The 14,583-nt window shown below is 38.9% G+C and overlaps 1 protein-coding gene across 2 annotated transcripts; it reads right to left on the reverse strand.

Moving 5' to 3' along the window:
* Positions 1 to 612: 612 nt before the first annotated feature.
* Positions 613 to 14,506, reverse strand: LOC139750810 (large ribosomal subunit protein mL62). 2 transcript variants are annotated; one of them, XM_071665573.1, is made up of 5 exons: positions 14,308 to 14,506; positions 13,211 to 13,256; positions 12,796 to 12,938; positions 5,791 to 5,960; positions 613 to 1,102 (listed from the first exon to the last, which is right to left on the reverse strand). In XM_071665573.1, the coding sequence occupies exons 1-5, from the start codon at positions 14,458 to 14,460 to the stop codon at positions 1,015 to 1,017; spliced, it is 600 nt and encodes a 199-aa protein (XP_071521674.1). In that variant the 5' UTR covers positions 14,461 to 14,506; the 3' UTR covers positions 613 to 1,014. The 2 variants fall into 2 exon arrangements, with proteins under 2 accessions (XP_071521674.1, XP_071521675.1); XM_071665574.1 differs by having other exon boundaries at positions 14,453 to 14,499.
* Between the last annotated feature and the right edge of the window lie 77 nt (positions 14,507 to 14,583).

Below are 14,583 nucleotides of genomic sequence, written 5' to 3' on the forward strand. Positions count from 1 at the left end.
AGAATAAGCTTTATTGCCATCATAGGTAATGCTAGTATTAAGGTAGCATTAGTTGCACTGAAGATATATCACACTTTTTTTAAAAGGAATAAACTAATTAATGACAGTCATGTAAACTATGAGTAAGTGAAAATGCAATGTGTTACATATTGAGAAAAGAAAGAACAAAAATGGAGACACTACACACATACTGTTAAGTGAAATTAATGGTGCTGGCTGGTTGGGCCATACCATGTAAACTCCATACTGTGATGTCAAGGGCCTGGGCAGGTTACTGAATGGTACCTCGGGATGAGCATCCATTGATCCCATTCATTTTATGGTGGTTGGAAAGAGTAAATTCTCATGAATTTGCCACGTTGTTTAGTGTACAACTGCTCTTTTAACTCCTCAGAGCAAGTGTTCTCATGTTTGCAGGGTTCTGTCTGTAGGTTAGAAAAGGGGCATACATAAATACTTATGTGTGAATGAGTGGAGTTGGGGTAAATGGTCATTATTGCAATGTGGTAAATGATACATATGCAAAGGAGAATGTGTGCAAATGAGTCTTTTTTTTATCTGTGCCTCATGCTAACTCGCACAAGAAAAAGCAATTAGGTATAAAAAAAGATGACAATGATCTTATTTATTATATTAGTAAAGTTGCATATATTCATACAGACATACATATATCTATTCACAAAATATACAAAATTAACAATATAAATTGTTAATAAAAGGACATTACATCTTGAAATTGTGATCTGATGAAAATCAAAATATTGCTTTAAATAACAAAACAACTAAATTTAATCGGAAGGCAAAATAAGATGTCCTGTAATAGTTTTACACTAATTATATAAAGGTAATTCAGTCTATTTTCTATTCATCAGGTAGGTAAGCTCTAAGCAAAAACAATTTAGTTTCAATTACAAAACAAAGTCTGAGGACATAAAACAGAATCTTCTTTCCGTGACACTTCGTCGTACTTCAAATATTGCAATTTTTATACTATCATTACGTCATAGCATATTATTAGTCACACTGAGGTTCTTGTCTTCCTTGCTTAACCTGGGAGCGTACCCTCTTCTGGCGTAAGCGTTCTCGCACTGATGCCTCATGTCTGGTAACAACAAATACTGGTAATTATTCATATATATGGAAGTTTACTTTCATATGGCTTGTGCCTATTGAATAATATTTCAAAATGAATATGGCTCTGTAGTAAGATCTGAATTAAAGTGTCAGAATGTCAGAAATATATGTTTAAAAGAACATAAAACACCTTTCCTCTGGGAGATATTTCATGAACCTCCAAGGCTTAGAAACCCCTCTATCCCCATTTTGCTGGTACAGTCTCATCAAAGAACTTCTCACTTCAGAGAAAGATTGAGAAGCTACATAAAATGGTTTCTGAGTCTGGGAGAGTACATGAAATGAGAAAGTTAAAAGTGAATGTGAAGAGATGACAATTGTTGGAGTGCGAGTTTAACTGTGGAAAACCTGCAGGAAGTGGACTGTTTTTGTTGGAGTGCGAGTTTGACTGTGGAAAACCTGCAGGAAGTGGACTGTTTTATATGACTAGCAGTGTATATGGCACCAGATGGAGTCATGGGAACAGAAGTAATCTACAGGGTGGGGGGTGAGATGGGGTCCTGAAGAGCATAAGGAAAGAAATTTCACTATCTATGGAGGAAGAATGGGTTTGTTTGATGGTATAGTAGTCCTAGCAGTGCAGTAGAGATGTGAGGCATAAGCCTACAAAAATTGAATGAAAGAGGGTGGATGTGTTGCAAATAAAATGTTTGAGGAATATATAAGGTGTGAGAAGGGCCTGATCAACGAAAAATAAGTATTAGAGAGAAGTGTGGTTATAAGAGAGACTAGAGGAGGTGAGCTGAAATGGTCTGAACATCAGATAAGATAAGGGAGATATTAAGGAGGTACATATCAGGAATGGATGGAACAAGGAGAAGGGAAAGACATGGGACAGGATGGAAGGATGTTTTGAGCTATCAGGGCTTGAAGGTGTGAAGCATACAAGGGATAGAGTAAATTGGAGTGATGTATTCAATGCTGTCTTATAAAGCAATCAGAAAACAATAGTAAGGTGTGTGGAGTGTGGGATTTTGCTGTGGATGTGGACTTTGATTTTGGAGTATTATACACAACAGTTTAAAAGTGGAAGGAAAAAATGAGACCACTATTAATTTGTTCTTGGCATTACCACACAAACCAGGAAATGGCAAATAAGTATGTTCTGTTTTCCCTCCATGTCGTACAGGGTGACTTAAGGGGCAAGAGCTTGGGGGGGCTGGAAACCTTCCCCCTTTCAGTTGCTAAAAGACGGAACAGAAAGAATGAAGTGAGAAGTGCTTATCCTCCTCAAAGGCTCAGGCTAGGGTGTATGAATGTGTATGGATGTAACCAAGATGAGAGGAATGGAGAGACAGGTAGTATGTGCGAGGAAAGGTACATGGATGGTCTAGCTCTGAGATAAACAAAGCTCAGAGATAAAAGGAAAGAATGGTCTGGAGTTGTCTTAGGGGAAAGTCAGGGTTTGGTGTGGGAGCAAAAGCTAAGAAAGGAGTACTACAACTGTTGAAGCTGATTTGCAAATGTGTGAAAGAGTGTAAGGAAGTGCTCTTGACTGATGTGGATGAAATGAAAGTGGATTGCAAGAGACGGGTGATTAACAGTGCTTTTGCACCTGGCAATGAGAAGAAAGATAAGAAGGAAGTGTTTTGGGAGCAGCTGAGTAAGTGTATCAGCAGTTTTGATGCAAAAGACTGGGCATTAGTTATAATTTAAATGTGAAGGTGAATAATGTGGTAATTCTGAGTAATATTGTGGAGCATGGGGTATTTAGTAAGGTGAACAGCTTGTGGAGTTGTGTGCAGAGAAATGCCTGGTTATTGAGAATAAGTGATTTAAAAAGAGGGACATATGCAAGTATATGTATGTGAGCAAGACAGATGGTTACCTGGCACACTGGATAACAAACTAGCTGATAGATGTGCAAAAAGAGGCATTTGATGTGAATGTGCTGAGAGGGACAGATGGTGGGATGTCTGATCATTACCTAGTGGAGGCAGGGGTGAAGATTTGGGAGTTTTCATAAAAGAGGAAACAATATGGGTGAGAGGAAGGCTGTGAAAGTGAGTGTGCTTGGGATAGAGACTTATGTATAGCAGTACCAGAAGAGATTAAGTGTAAAATGACAAAAGGCAAGAGTAGTGGGGGAAGAATTTAAAAGCCTGTGGCATGCAAAAGATCAGAGGTGAGAAAGGGTAATGAGAGTTGGTAAAGTTGCTAATGAAAGAGAAAAAGGAGGTGAATGGATGGTACTTACTGGAAAGGAGTGCAAGTTACTGTGAGATGTACAAGAGAAAGTGATAGGTCAAGAGGAAGGTACAGGGGTTGAAAGAGGGAAAATGAGAGTTGGGGTGAGCAAGTATCAGTAAATTTTGCAAAGAATAAAAGGATGTTTTGAAGGTAGGTTAATAGTGAGAAAAACAAGAGAAATGGGAGCAATGGTGAAGGAAGCAAATGGGGAAGTAGTGACAGGTAGTGAAGAGGAGTATTTTGAAGGACTGTTGATAGGGTGGCAGATGTAGGATGTTTGGGTCATGGAGGTATGTGAAGTGAAAGAGTTACAGGAAGTCGTTTGGTGGAAAGAGAAGAGGTGGTGAAAGCTTTATATAAGATGGAATGTGACAAGGCAAATGGATTGGACAGTACTGCAACTGAATTTCTCAAAGGAGTGGGTGGGGTGACTGTGCTGATGACTGGTTAATCAGGATTTTCAATGTACATAAGGATCATGGTAAGGTGCCTGAAGACTGTTAGAATGCTTGTATAGTGCCACTGTATAAAGACAAGGGAAACAAAGGTGAGTGTTCAAACTACAAAGAAACAAGTTTATTGAGAGTACATGATAAGATTGTATGGGAGTGGTAATTGATAAGATGAAGGCAAGTGCAACGCATTAGATTGGGTTGGAACTATGTGGTTTCAGGGGCAGAAGAGAATGTATGGATCATGTCGTTGCCTTAAAGAATGTAAGAAATACTTGCAGAAACAGAAGGATTTGTGTGTGATATTTATGGATCTGGGGAAAGCATATGTTAGGGTTGATAGAGATGCCTTGTGGAAGGTCTTACAGATGCACAGTGTGGAAGGAAAACTATTAAAAGCAGAGTAGTTTTTAATCAAGAGTGTAAGGTGTGCATGTAAGTAGGATGAGAGGAAAGTGAACTGTTCCGGGTAAAGGTTGGTTTGCAGCAGGGGTGTGTTAGTGTTATGTCACATTGGCTATCTAATTTGGTTATGGATAGAGTAGTGAGGGAGGTAAATGCAATGGTCTTGGAAACAGGCAAGTATGCAGTCAGTAGGGGCTGAGGGGGCCTGGGAGGTGAGTTGGTCGTTGTTTGCAGATGTCACAACACAGGGGGCAGATTTGAGTGATAAACTGCAAAAGTTGAAATTTGAGTTTGGGAGAGTGTGAAATGAGAAGTTGAGAGTAAATGTGAATAAATGTAAGGTTATTAGGTTCAGAGGGACAGGTTAGCTGGATGAGAGTTTAAATGGAGGAAATTCGGTATAGGTGGTGTTTTAGATACCTAGGAGTGAACTTGCCAGTGAATGGAACCATAGAAGTGGAACTGAGTCATAGGGTGGGTGAGGGGCGAAGGTCCTGGGAGCTTAAGAAATGGTCACTGTAAATGTGGAGTGAGGTGTTTTGATCAAGTAATAAAAGGGTAAGAGAGAGGTGTGGTATTAAAGGCTGTGTGGTTGAAGAGGGTGAGCTGAAATGGTTTGGAGATACAGAGAGATTTGGAGAAGCTGAAAGAGAGAAATATGTGTCAGAGGTGGAGGGGAGAAGGGGGAGACCTAATTGGAGGTGGAAGGATAGAATGAAAAAGATACTGAATGACCAGGGCCTGAACATGCATGATGGTAAGAGATGTGCATAAGATAGAATGAATCAGAGCAATGTGTTATATGGGGTGACATGCCATCATTGGTCTGACCCAGGACATATGAACCAGCCAAGGAACATTATGGAAAGGTCTGTTGGCCTGGTTGTGGGTAGAGGGCTATGTTGTCAGTGCATTACACATGAGAGCTAGAGAATGTATGTAGGCAAATGCAGCCTTTCTTTGTCTGTTCCTGATTTTACCTTGTGAATGGGGGAAATGGCGAATAAATTTAAAACAAAAAACAAGAGTTAACTTTTCATCCACAGACATAATCTGGCCTATTCTTATAAAAAGAGGTAAGCCCCATAAAATCTAAGTCTTGCCAATTTACTTGTAACCTAACCTTGAGAGAAAAGGTACACAACCAATGTCTTTTGGTCCATTCCTATAAAGACCAACCAAATAAACTTACCAAATCTCAATGGAAAGATGATACTGCTCAGTCTGATTTCCTTGCTCTATTCCCTTTGGCATATGACCTAACCTAGTGAATGAATATCCAGCCCATACATAAGGAATCAGTCTAACCCTTAATTTCAGAAGGCACAGCCAACCACACAGTTGCCATTACAAATGGATTCTCGTTAAACTTTAACTGTAGCAGCAAAAAGTATGATATTTTCAGTTTCAAGTTATTGCTTTTGAAGATTTGCTTTAGGTGGATCTATAATTCACCACAGCAGTCTTCTTTGTTTTGCTTTGTGAAAGGGTGGAGGCAGTTTCTCTCTGGACTTTGTGTACTTTTGGAAATAACAATAATAAAGATTTACTGCAATGCATTAATCTCGGTTCAAAATAAGTTTTCCCTCTTTAGTGATTAATATCCTACCTTCTACGACTTCTTTCAAAAGATTCTTTAGATGATGGTGGTGGAACATAAGCAGCTGTGTGGATCATATGACGCAACTTGTCCATTGCATCAGCTAAATTCAACTGCTGAGATCTTGTCTTGTCTGACCGCACAACTAAGAATCCCTCAACTGTGATGCTGTTCTTGTACTGGAAAAAATAAGTTTCTGTTACAGTGTATTATCCTATCTATGTAGAAAGGCTATATGAATATTTTCTATAGATTCCACAAAGGCAAAAGTTTATGGATCATGTTTTCCTCAACTGATAAATAATTAATAAGTAGCACACTTAATAAGTCAATAATGGCAACTACCTGGTACATGGGAAATTTTTTAGTGTAACATAAACCATTGCAATATCATCTGATAAAAGCAAATTGCAATGAATATTAAATATGGACTTGTTAAGCAGAAGAAACATTATGTAAATGCTTGCTATAATACATAAAAAAAATTCATAAAGCAGTTACAAAAAAAAAAAAAAGTACAGATATTCAATGTGTCAATCAGTCATTATCTTCAACTCCATTCCCACTTTCAGAATAAAGATAATGTAGGCTCTCTGTTCAACCTCACACTTTCCAACTCATGTCCAGTGTAGGTTTTGAAGTATAAATAATTATTCATCTACTACACTGGAGACAGAGTCCTCTATGTAAAATAGAGACCACATGCTTACAGGAGGGTTAATGTATCATTTTATCTCATGAATATATAGTATTCACCACGATTTCACTTATTTTGATCACCATATATATGAAGCCAGCTCATTCAGACACCCAAAAATCAACAAGCAATACACCAATGCCTGCAATGTCAGTGGCATAGAGGTGCAGGTGACACATCACAGCCACCAATCTGTATCGCTTACCACCCACCGATCTTACCTCTTGCTTCTTATGGTGAACACTCAAGAAATTGTTTCTAAAAAAGGCTAGAGCAAAAAAGAATGGAAATGTAAACAAATATACATAAGGCTATGTCTCAGGCAGAAAAATGGCTTTCAAACTAAAATTATATTTTATTTTACATTTCTTTGTCACTGTCTCCCGCGTTAGCGAGGTAGTGCAAGGAAACAGACGACAGAATGGCCCAACCCACCCACATACACATGTATATACATACATGTCCACACATGCAAATATACATACCTATACATCTCAACGTATACATATATATACACACACATACATATACATATATACATAAGTACATAATTCATTCTGTCTGCCTTAATTCATTCCCATCGCCACCCCGCCACACATGAAATAACAACCCCCTTCCCCCTCATAAGCACGAGGTAGCGTTAGGAAAAGACAACAAAGGCCACATTCGTTCACATTCTGCCTCTAGCTGTCATGTAATAATGCACCAAAACCACAGCTCTCTTTCCACATCCAGGCCCCACAGAACTTTCCATGGTTTACCCCAGACGTTTCACATGCCCTGGTTCAATCCACTGACAGCACGTTGACCCCAGTATACCACATCATTCCAATTCACTCTATTCCTTGCATGCCTTTCACCCTCCTGCATGTTCAGGCCCCGATCACTCAAAATCTTTTTCACTCCATCCTTCCACCTCCAATTTGGTTTCCCACTTCTCTTCATTCCCTCCACCTCTGACAAATATATGGCATATTTCTCGCCTCTGGACATAGCTCTGTGATCATCTGATAAAAAATTCAAATGGAAGTGGAACCACTAGAAAAAAGATATAAATATAAACATGCATGTTTTTCACACTTAGTCACCATTTCCTGTGAGAGCAAGGTACACCACCAACAAAGAATGGCCTTATTTGCTCAAATCTACAAGCTAACTGTCATGTATAATGTGCCTAAGTTAGACCCCCTGTCTACAACTAGGCCCAAAAATGTTGTCTCCCCTGACTGTTTCAAATGCCCTGGTTTAGCTCAATGACAGCACTGCACCCCCTGTATACCACATTGCTCCAGCTCTATCCCATGTACACTTCACACTTTCCAGAATGCACAAGCCCCAAAATCACAAAGCAACTTTTACTCCATCCTTCCAGCTCATCCTCAACTGTTTCCCCCCTCTTCCTTGCACCCGTTACTCATCCTCTCCATATGCCTAAACCATTGCAGCACACCTTCTTCAGCTCTCTCATACATACTCATCTAAACACCACACCCATTTCTTACCTTACCATTGCTTCTTCAATCAACCTCCTTACACCACATACTGTCCTCAGACATTTCCAACTTATACACTCTTCTATTCTTTTATCTATGGCTTATGCATCCATATAACAGTGTAAGTACCACTATACCATTACACCCCCATCTTTGCCCTTGCAGAATGTGACCTCTCTTTCAACACATCTCTCAATTTGACCAGGAACTTAGCACCAACACACCCCATGGCTTATTTCAGCTCCCACTGCTCCACTCATTACCTTGTACACTCCCAGATATCTAAAACACTCCACTTCCTCCAAACTCTCACTATTCAAAGTTACACTCTAATTAACCTATCTCTCTCGCTCTCTCTAGTGCTAAACCTAAAAACCTTGCTTTTATTCAGTTACTTGCAACTTTCTCCTTTCAAACACTTCTAAACTCAGAAACAAGCTTCTGCAGTTTATCACTCAAATCTACACCCAGCAACTCGTCATCAGCAAACAATAACTGACTCGCCACTAGACCACCACACCTTTGACAGACTGCAGACCTCCCCCCTTTCAAAAACCTTTGCATTCACCTCCCTCACCACCCCATCCATAAACATTTTAACACCCTGGTACACCATGATGCAACTACTGTGACAATGTCTAGTGTTGTCCAGATGGCACCTTTGACATGTCATTTAATTCAAATGAAAAAATTGACCTATAATTGAGGAATTATGAATGACGTGCAAAATTTTGGCTACTTATTCCTTAAAGCCTGCTCTCATGATAATCCAACTTTATGGGGATATATGGTAACTCTAGGATGCACATGCCATAAGTGCATCAGAAGCCTCCTCTCAACCATGCCAGAGGATGCTGTGCACTTGCCCTTTAAAAATTTTCTGTAGTTCCTCACACACTCCTTTTCTCCACTGTGCAAAATGTTTGCATGTAATACTGTTTGTAAACTGTTAATGTGAGTTTATAAAGTGTTTATTGGTGAATTTCACAATATTTCTTGCATTCATCTTGTAACCATCATGTGTGTGACCTGCTGTTGTGTCTTGCAATAAATGCCCCTCTGTGCATCCGATAAATGAACGATCCACCTGTATAAGTGATGCAAAGTGTTGTTACAGAAGTTTGTTGTATATTCCATGAGTACTTGTTTAAGGGCAAAAGACTTCCTCCCAAGCAGAAGACTGGGGAAAAGACAAGTCTGAGGACATGGTAAACCAAATTTCCCTGTAGACTGAAGCCCAACTGGAATGTCACTAGACAGGTACTCCTCACTCTGTAATAAGATCCATGAAACACTCATATAAAAAGCTGAATGGAGACTCAACTTTCTTCTTAATGGAGCAAGTTCTCTTTCCTGGATCAGAGGGACCTAAACTTTCCAGGCAAAGAATAGAGGAACCAGTTTTAAGGATCATTTGAAGAAGTGGGTTTTAACCTTTCTCTATGAAAACTCATTTCAATTTGTCCAAGGTTACTTGAACCCTACCCAAGAGCAAAGCATGTTGTTCATGATTAAGGATTTATTCAAACCAGAAAACATGAGAGAACTTGAGTTACTAAATACACTAAACATAGCAAAACAACAGCTTTTCATAAATTTATTGAGCAGAAGAGCTACCAACTTTGGTATTAAAAAAGATATATTTCGACAGCTGTGGAGGTGTCTTGATGGATTCATGAACCCGAGAAAATGTATGGCAATTCCACCAGGGGTCACTGCCCTTAGGTTGAGAAACCTTGATCTAAAGAATCAAAATAGTCTATACCCATAGATGTGGAAGCTACCTAATTTTGTATCAAAGACCTAAGTACTCTGCTCTAAAACCTGAGACTTATTTATAATGGAGTCCAAGAAGGAAAATGCACTGTTGTGTAATTATCTCTCAATGTGCTATAATTTAGAGTACTTTTTGAACTTAGACTTGGTGTGCCTTTCCCACTGCTATATGTAAAAGATCACTTTTTTCTCTGAAAGTCAGAAGAAACAACTTGAGGGTTCACCAATGACAGAAATAACAGGAGGCTCCAACATCATGTTGCCAGTCTAGCAGGACAGCAATCACTTATGTTAAAAATCTGTTGCAAGCATCCATGCTTCTGAAACACTCCCAAAGTAAGGTGTACTGTCTTTAAACCCCAGGTTTGCTTAACAAACATACTGGTATAGTACACTAAAAAAAATCACACTATGAGCTAAGGTACTTGTACAGTAAATAGACGCTTGTCTACTCAAAGGCAAAGAGCACCAATTCAAGAGTACAAAACTGACTCCAAGGTACATGCACTTAAGATGAAACCAGCATTCTGAAAACCATTCATGCTTCTTTAAATCTACCATAATCAGAAATCTTTGAGCTATGCTAGCACTACCACTTTAGTGATGCTAGACTGATTAAGAAAGTTGAATGTACCCTTTTGAAACACTATGGTGCTATACTGAAAAGGCATAACTCTGATCTGTCAAGATTCTTTGCCAGCCTGAAAACCAAAAGACTTTCCCATCCTGGAATGAATCAGCATTTGACAGTATGTGTCCTTCATATCTTGACTTACAAAGCTTAAACTTCTACGCAGAATATTACAAATACTTCTATTGTGATTAAACTAAAACACTACCCATCCAACATCTCTGAATGCCAAGAGTGAAAGTGAAAACACAAGCTGACATCAAACAAGAGTCAGCAAGTTTGCACAACACCAGTGAGTAAGTGGAAGTGAATGGAGGCTGATAGCAACTTAGTACAACCTTAACTCCATACATTGGCATTACAAGCCTGGACAGGTCGTTGTATATCTGTTGAGTCTTGTATTTGAGCATTTGTTGATCAAGATATTCTACAATGGTTGAAGGAGTGAATACTGATGGATATACAGAAATTTATTTCCCTACCAAACAAAAGCTTTCTTAGGTGCTTAAAAGGCCATGTTTGTACGTGAGAAATATATCCCAAACCAGTTAAAGAAATCAGTTCATTATGTTAAGAGCAATATCCCAAATCAGTCAGAGAAATCAGTTCATTTTAAGAGTAATACTGTATGTCATTGGGGTGGCAATACTGTTTTCTGTGGGGTGAGGTGGTGTGGCACCAGGAATGGATGAAGGCATGCAAGTATAGATATGTATGTGTGTATATATACATAAATATTATTTATTTTGCTTTGTCGCTGTCTCCCGCGTTAGCGAGGTAGCGCAAGGAAACAGACGAAAGAATGGCCCAACCCGCCCACATACACATGTATATACATACATGTCCACACACGCAAATATACATACCTATACATCTCAATGTACACATATATATACACACACAGACATATACATATATACACATGTACATAATTCATACTGTCTGCCTTTATTTGTTCCCATCGCTACCTTGCCACACATGGAATAACATCCCCCTCCCCCCTCATGTGTACGAGGTAGCGCAAAAATGGGTATGTTTGAAGGAATAGTGCTTCCAACAATGTTGTATGGTTGCAAGGTGTGGGCTATGGATAGAGTTGTGCACAGGAGGGTGGATGTGCTGGAAATGAGATGTTTGAGGACAATATGTGGTGTGAGGTGGTTTGATTGAGTAAGTAATGTAAGGGTAAGCGAGATGTGTGGAAATAAAAAGAGTGTGGTTGAGAGAGCAGAAGAAGGTGTTTTGAAATGGTTTGGTCACATGGAGAGAATGAGTGTGGAAAGATTGACAAAGAGGATATATGTGTCAGAGATGGAGGGAACAAGGGGAAGTGGGAGACCAAATTGGAGGTGGAAAGATGGAGTGAAAAAGATTTTGAGTGATTGGGGCCTGAACATGCAGGAGGGTGAAAGGCGTGCAAGGAACAGAGTGAATTGGAGTGATGGTATACCGGGGTCGACGTGCTGTCAATGGATTGAACCAGGGCATGTGAAGCGTCTGGGGTAAACCATGGAATGTTGTGTGGGGCCTGGATGTGGAAAGGGAGCTGTGGTTTCGGTGCATTATTACATGACAGCTAGAGACTGAGTGTGAACGAATGGGGCCTTTGTTGTCTTTTCCTAGCGCTACCTCGCACACATGAGGGGGGAGGGGGATGTTATTCCATGTGTTACGAGGTGGCGATGGGAATGAATAAAGGCAGACAGTGTGAATTGTGCGCATGTGTATATATGTATGTGTCTGTGTGTGTATATATATGTGTACATTGAGATGTATGGGTATGTATATTTGCGTGTGTGGATGTGTATGTATATACATGTGTATGGGGGTGGTTTGGGCCATTTCTTTTGTCTGTTTCCTTGCGCTACCTCGCAAATGCGGGAGACAGCGACAAAGCAAAAAAAAAAAAATATATATATATATTTATATATTGAGATGTATGGGTATGTATATTTGCGTGTGTGGATGTGTATGTATATACATGTGTATGGGGGTGGTTTGGGCCATTTCTTTTGTCTGTTTCCTTGCGCTACCTCGCAAACGCGGGAGACAGTGACAAAGCAAAAGAAAAAAAAAATATATATATATATATATATATATATATATATATATATATATATATATATATGTGTGTGTGTGTGTGTGTGTGTGTGTGAGTGGATGGGTCTTTCTTCGTCTATTTCCTGGTGTTACTTCATTGACATGGGAAACAGCTAGTATAAATAAATTTGAATAAATAAATAGATACATATATATATTTTGTTTTTCATAAATACTGAATGACAGCATCCTTCTCTGAAGAGATAGCTTCTGGTTTTCTATTACACTCACCATTATATTCACTAATTCTGCCATTTCTTATAACAGAACATTCTTGAAATTAAATAATCTGACTAAACGTTATTTAGCCTTCTTACCATTTCAGCAACTTTTTCTTTTAATTCCTGAGAAAGCCAATCAGCTGATGCTAGATTAAATCGAAGATCAACTTTGGTATTAACTTTATTTACATTTTGTCCACCTGGTCCACTGCTGCGGGAGTATGACACCTGCATTTTCTCTGCAACAGAACATTTGTTCAATGAGCTATATCAAGTGAAATGTTTATTGAATGTTTAAAATTAGAAAAAACCTTACATACCAAAACTGATTTGTAGTTTCACAAATTCAGTAATGAAAATATGCAGGCAAAAATACATTAGCAACTTTTCTTGCATATTCATTGCCAAATCAATGTAAAATGTTTTGATTCCGTCCTTAAACTTGCTGGCATGAAACTCTGTTAGTCAAAAGTTTAAAATTATCACACTAATAATAATAAGAGAAACTCACCCATAGGCACATATCCAGAAAAATTTAGACCCTCTGTCTTGGGTGCCTGAGAAAAAAATATGTTATCCATATTATATCAAATATATCTCAACAAATACAAAGTCACCAACATAAGTATAAACATTTTTACTGAGATGAAGAAAATAAGCTAGTCTTGAAGTTTTCTTAGGACAGTTTAACAACACAATGTCTGCAAAAAAAATGTTGTCTTTCTTCCCATACATTTTCAACGATGATGGCGCTCTTACATTTCATAAATTTGTCATATCTCCTTTGGCCTTGACTAGCATCTACAGAAATCTGGACAAGGAATTAGCAAGGTTCCTGAAGTATTCTAGGTCCATGTTTTGGATACACAGGGTCTTACTAAGTGAAGTGAGGCAGTGATGAGTTGCTGCAGGCAGCAGCTGTCTGACCATGCATTCTTCATGCCCAATGCACGTAAAAATCTGTGTACCAACATTTTCTTGCTTTCAGGCAAGAATTCAGTATTTCTCTTCCATAGAAAGTTTAAGAGCCAACCATCTTGAATCACAGGTGAAAGAAATGCAGCAACCAGAAGCGAAATTCCCAAAATGAAATGGCAGCTAGGAAAGGTAAAGAAAGAACATTGGCCCTTCAAGATAACCTGAGGCACAATGAAGTGGGTTGCTGGTGTTCACACCAATATATTCCTATACCAACAGCAAACCTTCAAAAATATATGTGGGGCGGACAATGTCTTTTGTGGGCACTGAATCTGATCTTTCCATAACCTGACAATTAATCCCTTGGATCTTCCTGTTAGGGTAGCAGTGTAGCATGTCTGCCATTGACAACTGTTTCCCGTGCCATTTATTTATGGTACGAACTGTCATTAGGGTCCGAAATGTCGACCAACCGCCGGGACCACTTCGGCCCATGTTTGCGGTGTGTTTTGTTGGTTCTATTATCGTTAAAGGTCGGCCCGTATTTGTACGGGTGATTTTTAGATGGATGTATATGCTTTATACGATGTTATCTGTTGTGTTATCAGTATAAACATATATATATTATGATTTTTTTTATAACCATAAAGATATATTCACGAAAGCCACGACTGAACTCAGTCTACCCACCGTATGTATTTTAGTAATATCGAGATCACTAGCAGGATATAACTTATCTAAACTTATGGCACTCTTGTAACTAGACGCTAAGAAAGATGTCTGGAAGTAACGAATGTTACGTCCAAGATAATGGAACATGAGACGAGAACCACACAAGTTCATAGTGAAGGTTTGTTTACGTCCGCCAGCTGGACTTCATATGTTCCTCCTGGTCGCTTATGAGAATATTTTTATACAGTCAGTCATACAATATGTATGGAAATTAGATTATTGCACATATGTAAT

Source organism: Panulirus ornatus, chromosome 10, assembly GCF_036320965.1.
Source record: "Panulirus ornatus isolate Po-2019 chromosome 10, ASM3632096v1, whole genome shotgun sequence".
Lineage (NCBI taxonomy): Eukaryota > Metazoa > Arthropoda > Malacostraca > Decapoda > Palinuridae > Panulirus > Panulirus ornatus.